The 10,032-nt window shown below is 39.0% G+C and overlaps 1 protein-coding gene across 2 annotated transcripts in view; it reads left to right on the top strand.

Annotated features, from left to right (window-relative positions):
• The window catches only part of CSGALNACT2 (chondroitin sulfate N-acetylgalactosaminyltransferase 2), a 33,617-nt gene extending 23,922 nt beyond the window's left edge, over positions 1-9,695 (top strand). For both annotated transcript variants that reach the window (XM_027700155.1, XM_027700156.1), the window contains exons 3-8: positions 701-917; positions 1,463-1,564; positions 3,179-3,357; positions 4,931-5,025; positions 6,481-6,562; positions 7,716-9,695. In XM_027700155.1, coding sequence (XP_027555956.1) covers positions 701-917; positions 1,463-1,564; positions 3,179-3,357; positions 4,931-5,025; positions 6,481-6,562; positions 7,716-8,008 — 968 coding nt within the window. In that variant the 3' untranslated portion in view covers positions 8,009-9,695. The remainder of the gene's footprint in view (positions 1-700; positions 918-1,462; positions 1,565-3,178; positions 3,358-4,930; positions 5,026-6,480; positions 6,563-7,715) is intronic.
• The last annotated feature ends 337 nt before the right edge of the window (positions 9,696-10,032 follow it).

Below are 10,032 nucleotides of genomic sequence, written 5' to 3' on the forward strand. Positions count from 1 at the left end.
CCTGTTTCTGGAGGACTGGCATAGTTTTCTAAGTGTTACAACCACATAGAAAACTTATGCCTATGTCCTTAGAGGACCGTGGCTGTAGTAAAGCACTGACTTATTAATCAGATAGAAAGCACTAGCTAGTGGTCAGCAGTGAAAACAATTTTAAAGCATTCCAGCATTATCACACAATTTTTTTTTTTTTTTTCAGATACCACATGTCAGATTTTGCAGGCTTTGTCAAGCAAGTTATTGTCATTTGTTCTGCCCGCAGCTTGTGTTGTGTTGATTGCTGACCAGATGATCTCAGCTTTTACTGTGGTCTAGCTCAGGGCAAGATTTTTACTGAAGGGCTTAAGAGCAGGCAATATTAGATTTCAGCCATCCTTTTCCATAGCAAATAGCTGAATTCCCTTTTTTTGGGAAGGCCCAACTCTAATTCTGCATAAAAAGTTGGCGTAGGGCCATAAAACCTGTTGTCTCTAAGAAGCAGGGGAAGCTGGAGTTTGTTTGGGGTTGTTTCTCAGATCTGATCTCAAAGGTAGAAGGGTGATTGTGATTGATAATGGTTTGTATACTTTTTATTTTTTTGTTTTTAGGAGAAACCCAGAGGCTTTGCCCCTACTTCTTCAGTTCTTAGGAAAATTCAGTATTTTTGAAATACAATTGCTGGGATCTTTGACTGTACAAATTACTTGTGTGACTTATTCTTCAGGTTACTATCGTACAGAAAGAGATAAGGGGACACAGTATGAGCTGTTTTATAAGAAGATGGATGGCATGGAGTACAGGCATGTCACCTTGTTCCGACCTTTTGGACCCCTCATGAAAGTGAAGAGTGAAACGGTCGATATTTCTAGATCCATTATTAACATTATTGTTCCTCTTGCTGGAAGAACTGAGGCATTTGCACAATTTATGCAAAACTTTAGGTAGGTGCATGAGATTATATAGTGAGCTGTATTGCTGATTTTCAGTGTTTTGTTTGCTTTTCAAACTGAATTCCTGTTCTGGTTGATTTGCGACAGAACTAATGATTCCAACATTGTGTGCAACTGCCTTGGGATGTTTGTGATTGAGCCTACTGTATGGAGAAAATATTTCCTTCTAAAATGATTTAAGAGATTCTCAAATTGCAGCAAAACCCCTTTTAGACCAAATGCCAGGGTCATTGTGAACCTGGACACAGGTGATCTTGAACATAATTTTTGTATTTACATCAGTTGTAAAGCGCCTGTTTACAAAATAAGGTATTGGAATGTGACACACAGTATTGGAACCTTCTGATTCAAATGGGAAACATGGGAAAAGAAGAGGGGAAAAAGTCTTTCCTTGGGGTTTTTTGGAAGCTATTTGGTGCCTGACTGGAATACTTGAATCTTGCTAATACTTTTTAATGCAGTAGCTTTTTTAAATACCTGACGTTTCTGTTGTGTTGCAAGTAATTATTAATATCATCTTATCTTTGTGCTTCTAGGGATGTGTGCATTCATCAGGATAAGCGTGTTCACCTCACAGTGGTCTACTTTGGACAAGATGGGATATCGGAAGTACAAAGCATCCTGGAATCCGTAGCTAGGTAAGCGTGTCGATCCAACATCAGTCAATACAAACAATATTGATTGGCATTTAAAATGGTTTTTTAAAAGAGTGAAAAAATAAAAATAATACGTTTATACTCCATTACAGGTTACTAGGAAAAGGAAGCTTTATTTGCACCATGCTATTTTTGGTTGGCATTTTACACCTTAGGTGGCAAGAGTCTCCTGAAGACTACTAAAAATCAAGTTATAGGCCAGAAAAGACTATGAGGTTTCTATCTGACAGTCCAAAAAACAAGAGGGGTGAGTTTTGTAGTGGATATTCAGTCATGCTAACAGATTAATCAGAGTCTTAAGTTCTTTGGAACTGGGATATACTTTTCCATAGTTATTTCACTGGAGGAACAATTTTTGTTGTGGATTAGGAAGAGAAATGTAGTCTAAGTAGGCCTATACTTACCCTATGCTGTAAACAAATTTTAAGCACAGTTTCATCTTGGCTGTCTCAGCGAATAGCATTATGTTGGTATGGATGTAAAATGCCCAAATGTTGCTTTTTCTTCCTCCAGAGGGATGGGACAGGTAAGAGGGTCTATAACCCTGTAGCCAAGGGGCTTCTTTGCTACCTGAGCTCTTGTGCTCATCCCTAAGTGGGAAGCCTGTTACCCTTTTTAGCCAAAAATAAGCTGAGCTCTCATTTAAACCCTGTCTCCCAGTGCTGGCCAAGGCTCTGCTCGATGACATATACTTAGGCTATTGTGTCACCAGCTTTTAACATGAGGCAGCCAGTTGGCCTGGTGTGCACAGGTCTCTTCTAGGAAGAGAGAAGAGAGTTTCTGCCTTTCTCCTGCAAAGCCTCCCTGGCCCCTAGCTTGCCATGTGCTGGACCCCTCCATCTCCAAGGCCGCTCTGCTGCCTGCCCTGCTCCCTGTGACGTGTGCCCCTCAGAGCACTGAGTCAGATACAAACTCACTGGGCATTTATCTAGATCTGTATCTTCTCAGTGGTGCTACTCGAGTATCTTCACTCTGTTCTCCTCAAGCATTGCCCTCTGAAGTGTCTCTGAAGTAGACACTTAACTTTGCTTGAAGATGTTCCTGGGTGTATTTACAGTTTCCTTTTGCAGCTCCTTCCCCCTTCTGCTGTGACTTACAGGCATGTGTGCTACTGGTATGAAACAGCGAGGAGAAGCAAACTGCGTTATGGTGGCATCACCACATGGGTGGCCTTGGCCTCTTGAGTTTGGAGGTGCCAGGACTCTGGCTTTGTGTTTGTCCTCCTGTATGAACTAGTGAAGACAGAGATATTGCTCTTCTAGTCAGGACTTCTTAGTTTGTGGGGAAAAATTTTAGATGATGTAATTCCAGAGAGCAGTTGAATTCATGTCAGTTGCCTTTTAATCTGTCTGAATGATTAAATGTGAAGTTATGAAGCAAGACCGAGGTCTGTCTTTTTACAATGTCTGAACTTAAAATAGACAACTAAGTGGAACAGATACTTTCTTTTCTCATTCTGAGGATATAACTCTTTGTTGGTGTTTTTTTCCTTTGTATTTCCGGAATGAAATTACTGTAAAATGCTGAAAAAGTATAAATAGTCCCTCTATCGGTCCCCATGGATTTATTTTGGGTTTGGCTCTGTTTTTCTTTTAGAGAAACTGACTTCCACAATTACACGCTTGTCTCTCTGAATGAGGAATTTAACAGAGGCCGAGGACTTGACATGGGTGCCAGAGCCTGGGAAAAGGGCGAGGTCCTGATGTTTTTCTGTGATGTTGATGTTTATTTCACAGCTGAGTTCCTCAACAGTTGTCGCTTAAATGCTGAGCCCGGTATGTTCCCTTACTGTTGCTGTAACGGAGTCTTGTCACCTTGTTTGACTTATCTGTGTAGAGCATATGGAAAACTAACTTGAGTTGTGGAGCTTACTTAATGCCACACACCTTGGAAAATGAAGCACACTCTGGGCACAAAAGGCAATAGTATTTAGACTGAGAAATAACTCGTGCCTTAGTGTGGCTTGTTTTAAGAACACATGGTCTTTTTTGTACAACATGTACTATTTCCACATTTTCTTAAGATTTCATTGTCTGAAAGGAAGCTGGACAGTTTAATTGTTTTAACGATTACACTGCGTGTAAATTTGTGTAACAAAACTCACTGTAATGCTCTACAGTGGAAGATCATTTTTGTTGTACTGATCTCTCTAACTTTATTTTATGCCTTCTTGCATTGTGTATGGCCAAGGCACATCACATATGAATAGTTTTCAGTACAGCTACAACGTGCTCCTTACAGAGAGTGAGCTAATGTTCCACATCCCAAGCTCTGAAATTGTCTGACTATTTTTCACAAGTTTGTATGAGGCTTGCTTGTTTTACAAACTTCTGCCAAGATGGATAAGCTTTCTTGAATTAACAAGCATGCTACTTAAGACTTTCTCCTGTCAAACATGTGTTTGGGTTCTTTTTTTAATACTTACTTTTATTCTAGACTTGTTGCAGCCAGAAACCATTTTCTCCAAATGTCAATTTGGAATGAATAGATACTTTTTATTTGCATAATAAACAAGCAAGAAAATCTTCTATAAGCTACATATTTGGATTCTGTTTCTTGTTTTTTCTTTCAATTCTGTCTCTGCTCTTCATGAAACAAGTTGTATAAATAAATGGAAAATTTTGGATAGGAGCATCTCATGAGCTTTAACAAAGAAGGGAGTTCTAGAGACTGCTTAACAATTCATACTGGCAGTTTTTGACCTTTGCTTCAAGTGAGATCTGAAAATGCTTCTCATACATTCAGAGTTCATGCTGAGATCAGAGTACTGAATATTCCTGTGGGCTGTTGTCAATACCTTTGCACTGGCGATGAAAGACGTTTGTGATAAATATTTATCTGGCTTCTATAATAGACATAGTACTGGTGGCGTCAGCATAATCAGGATGCTTATGGTGCTCAATGCCCGTGCAGGATGTCCTGGATATACCTGCTTTTACATGTTTGTGGAAACAGGCAAACTCATAAAACTTCAGCAATGCAAGGTGTTACTTAAACTTGGTTATTTTTTAGTTTTACTGCATACTGTTATTGCAGGTAGTTTTTATGTCATCTGATGTGGTACTGAGATGTATAATATTTTTTGTGTATACAAGTATGTATAACTGTATGTTAGTATATACCAATAGTGTATATATAAATATGTGTATATATTTTTTTGAATCCTGTGGGCCCTGCCCCAGTAGATGTTATGGGCTGCCTAAGTGGGAAATCCTAGCAGCTAGTCCTTGTGTTTGTTTTCACTAGATGGCTAATAGGTAATATTTTAGATAAAAAGAACATCTCTAGTTTCCTCTTGCCTTCTGAAAGCATGCCCACAGTGAGTAACAACTACCTTTTGACTTGCAGGGAAAAAGGTTTTTTATCCTGTGGTATTCAGCCTTTACAATCCTGCTATTGTCTATGCCAACCAAGATCTACCACCCCCTGTGGAGCAGCAATTGGTAAGCAGTGTGATTTAATCTGGGTAGAATTAGGTGTGCTTTGTATTAAAACAAAATTAAGCGTAACTTAATAGTTTGTTTGGGATATCTTATGACCTTTGGCAGTGCATATCTAAACACTATTCTCCATTATGGGCAAAGCACTTGGAAGAGAAGCTTATCAAATGGCACAAAATTCAGATAAACTTGGAGTTCTGCCTAGTTTAAAAAAAATTGCTATTAATCAAATGAAGTTGGTAGTGCTGATCTATTGCTTATGATCTGCTACTTATTCTGGCTTGGAAAGCCAGTATTTTAGGAGGATGGTGGCATGACATGGCAGCAACTTCCATCTTGTGTTCCAGCAAACAAAGAATTGGTGAAATGCAAAAAACTTCTGAATGATAAGATTTCCTCAGTATTGATTCTCTTTGCCACCTAACAACTGGTAGTTGCAGGAAGTATGCCATGTAGCTTGAGGTGGGCTGAGATGTTCAGTCAGTTGCTTTTCCTTGTTCTGGACAGCTGTATTCTATGCAGATGTTTCTTTACCTTTCTGATCCAACATCTCCCAGAGCTGTTGGATGTTATATTGCCAATTTATCTTGCTTTTGAAATTAGACACTGCTTCTAGGGAAGCTTGTAGTCAAAATAATAAACAAACCCTGCAAACATTCAAGAAAATAGGTTTAAGAATAACTTGGGGCTCAGCAGAAAGAAGGAAGTACTGTATTTCTGGGTCTTTTTTTCCTTGGAGATGGAATGGCAGTGGTCAGTGTCCAGCCTGACTCTCTGTGAAGATACTGAATAGATGAAATTGGGTTTTGCAGCTGAGACTTCTGAAAGGGACTGGTTTGGAGGAGGGAAAGGAGAGAGTGTTACAGAGCACAGCTGTATTAAAAGAAAAACATAATAATAATCATTCCCTATGTTGTTTGCAAGGATCCCACAGAAAGTTGGGGGGGAAGCTTTTGCATATGGCCTCAGGTAGTCACAACTGAGAGAGGAGTGAGCCCCTGCCTGACAGCTCTGCTGTTGGCTTTTTTGAACTGAACAATATTATGGTTGCTGACTTCAATCACAAAGCTTCCTTTTCTGGTCATATCAGATCAAGAAGAGAAAAATGTGGCCTTAGAAAACAGGTAGGAATTGGGGTATTGGAAACAGATGATTTAGCAATAGACTACCTGTAATTTACTGCTTGGTCTGGGCAAATACATAGAAAATAGAGGTGGTGTGGCAGAAAGTTAAAGATGGAAACTGTAGTGAGGATAAATATTTGGAATTGGAAGGCAAAGGGTGAAGTGATCAGCAGGTCATTAGGAAGCCCACATCAGTGCATGACTAGAAGTGCTCTTATGTTCTATCCTGCACTGAGCAAATGATTGGAAGAGCTTAGGTTTTTACAAAACCAAGTGCAATGTACCTCCTTCAATGTATTTTACATTTCAAAATTATACTGTTTTAAAATTGCAGGTACACAAGAAGGATTCTGGTTTCTGGCGAGATTTTGGCTTTGGGATGACTTGTCAATATCGGACGGACTTTCTGACTGTTGGTAAGATGAAACTGTAAAGAAAAACGTTGTGTGTTTAAAAATTGATTCTCTGGTCTTATCTAATGACAGGAAAGTAATGCATTTATTCCTTGTATTATTTTCCCAAGCCCAGCAGTCAGACTTGCTTGATAAGTTTGACCAATGAGATTAAATTAGTTTTTGTAGATTTTGATGTCCCATCTGATGAGTGTTTTGTTAAAAGTCATGATAGTTTTAGTAGAAACATCTTACTCTAGAACTTCTAAAAACATTGCTTTTTTTGGTGTGTTGTGTTTCTCTGAAGCAAATAAATCAAGTTTAAGAAACATAAGTAAACCACTAATATAAGCAAGAAGCATTCAAATTCTTTCTTTAAACAACCTTGAGCAGTTGAATACAGTTGTTCGAGGCTTTAGCAGTGTGCTTTGGCCCCCCTCTTGTGGCATGCTCTTAAAACTGAGAACAGCCTGGTGTGCTTAAATGTGGAAGACTGTCTTGAAGATAGTCTGCTAGAAGATGTAATGATATAGCCCTATGTGCTGTACAATGGCTTGGATACAGACTGATTTCTAGTAGCAGTCATACTGTCACCTGTATGGTATATGCCAAACAAAGACTTCATAATTCTGGAGTTTTGAGATTGTACAAGAGCTGGGTCAATCTTCACTGTGGTCCTAGAGAAGCAACAGAACCTAAAATGGTGAAACGTGCTCCTTTCCTTAATCCAGCTTTTTCAGTTGTGACCTATGGAGTAATTGCTGGTATTTTTAGAGAGGACTTCTCATATGGTGCATAACAGCTTCATTTTCCAGCTGCTAAAATCCATTATGCTTCCTAAATATAACCCAAAAGCATAGCCAGTGATGTTTGCCTACAGTTTTCTGCAGCTGTCACACGGGATGTCATGCATAATGCAATTTGTAGACACTGTTCTAAGAGAGTTTCTGAAGTCAGCAGATCTGTGTCCTGGGCAGTTTCTACCACAAAGGATGTGGTATTCTTGAAGCTCCTCTCCCTCAGATTGGCATGCTTTGGCATGGAAAACTTAGTTAATTGTTCCAGAATTTCTGGTATGTTGTACCAGATCTGGTAACGCTACACACGAAGTGTTGTTCTTTTTGCCTTACATCTAACCTGTGCACCCCAGTAACATTTTCTGATATTGTTTTTATAGGGGGTTTTGACTTGGAAGTGAAAGGCTGGGGTGGTGAGGATGTTCACCTTTACAGAAAGTACTTGCACGGTGACCTCATTGTGATCAGGACGCCGGTCCCTGGTCTCTTTCACCTCTGGCACGAGAAACATTGTGCAGACGAACTCACTCCGGAGCAGTATCGCATGTGCATCCAGTCCAAAGCCATGAACGAGGCCTCTCACTCGCACCTTGGGATGCTGGTTTTCAGGGAGGAGATCGAGACTCACCTCCGTAAGCAGGCTTACAGGACTAACAGTGAAGCAGTGGGTTAAATGTCACCCCTGTGACATTTGAGGACTTCAAATTCACAGTGAACCAGCATCATTTTACAGCCTTAATTCAGCTTACAAATGCAGTGCCTCTCTTTTTCAGTGAAGAAGAGTTTAAAGGGTTTTTGTTTTCCAAGTAATTCTTTGACTCTTACGCTGTTACCTACATTTCTTGCAAGTTCAAGCACCTCAGATAAATTGGAAAGTATATGTAGTTCAAGGAAAGTGTCTTCAGTATCGATTGAAAGAATCTGTAGAATGTACAATTCAACACTTTTCCATGTGGTACATTTCAGTTCTTATATTTGCATTATTTTAAGAATTAAATGAAATAATCTTCTGTGTCTTGAGTATTTTCAGTCTGTATGGCTCACTGCACTGTGACTTTAGAAGGATGCTGTACTTGTACTCCATTATAGAAACAAGAGAAAGGTGTGGAAAATAATCTCGCCATGAAAGGTACATGGACATGCTGACCGGTACACCAGCTGTTCGGGTGCGGATTTCACAGCAAGGGCTTGGTGCTGCATTTGCTGTATTAACAGACATTAACATGGTTGAATATAGAATAATTTGGGGGGGTGGGGAATGAAAATCCTTTTAAGTGGAATTTCAGAGCATATAATGTAACTTCACACTGCAAAGGAGACACCACCTTCTTATCTCTGTGATGGATCAGACAAGTTGGGAATGTTCCAGTTGCGTGTTTCTGGGTCCAGTCTTTTTCCACAGTAGATGCCACATCACAGAATCCCTTCTCTAAACTGAGCTATGCTATTAAACTTGTTTGTTTAAATATTTTCGGCCCCACTCCTCCTTATTCAAAGGCCCTGCCTATGTGTCTCATCCTTTAAGTTGAGGAACCACCTTTTCATTCCCATACAAATTTATTAGAGGCCTGTTTGCTATTATGCCAATATTGTTTTTGCATTCTCTTTCGGGCATTTTCATGTCATGTTTTTGTAAGGCAGTCATATACTCTTAGTTGTTTCAGTGACTGAAAAAGCAAGTGCTATTACAGTCTTTCTTTATACAATGCTCTCCATTCCACTCATTATACTAGTAGCCTTATTCTTCATTTTTTCAGTTGGAGCATGTTTTAGGGAGTTGGGGGTTCTTTTCCTTTTTTGTTTTTTTTTTTGCTTGGTTGTTTTTTTTGAGCATGCATAAGCAGAATTATGTTGTGGTCTCATTAGTGCCTTGTACAATGGCACTACTACTTTGCTACTTCCCTTTTGGGTATTTTGGGATGCATAAACATGCAGGCATGTCATTTCTCTCATGTTGTCTTATATGATATCATATGGCATGCCTCATTTTTAATACATTTGTTTATGGAATGAATGCTGAGAATGCTAATTCAGTGGTTAAACCATTTGCGTGGTCTCCACTGAATTTAGGTATTAGTTGAAAACCCTTCTCAAACCAGGTAATTAAGATCTGTTTATGAATTTAGTTTGCTCAAGAATTTTGAAGGCAACTAAAGATTTAAATGGTTGATTTCTGAATAGCAGAGATGCTGTGCAAATAGTTCTGGGCACTGATCCTTTTTATATGTACATAAAATTTGCCTTTATGTAACTTATTGTGGAGAACAAGTGTACTGTATTGTACTTAGAGTGAAGAGAATGCATTGCAAGACTTCTTGCAATTGATATTCTCAACATAATAAATGGAATTTCTGCATTTTAGAAATTGTTTTAAGCTGTTTCTTTGAAATAAGTTTTTACAATAATATTTTACAAGTCTGTTAACACACTGGAATCAAATAATATTTGCAGTGAGAAGTTCAGCCAGCTCAATTTTGTGTCTCAAGTCATCTACCCAGACCAGATCTGCAAGTGCAGACATCGTTCCTCAGACAACTTAAACTTATAACAGATGTTATCTTACTTCGATATCTGGATGGTTACAAAAAGGTTAAGGTACCAGTAAGGAAAAGATTAAATACATTGGTAGTATGACTGAAGTAAAGGTACAGATGGAGCATTCTCCTGAGATTCCAGCCTCTAAAATTTCAGGTGCTA

The sequence above is a fragment of the Neopelma chrysocephalum genome, unplaced genomic scaffold (assembly GCF_003984885.1).
Source record: "Neopelma chrysocephalum unplaced genomic scaffold, ASM398488v2 Primary Assembly neopelma1_143, whole genome shotgun sequence".
Taxonomy (NCBI): Eukaryota; Metazoa; Chordata; class Aves; order Passeriformes; family Pipridae; genus Neopelma; species Neopelma chrysocephalum.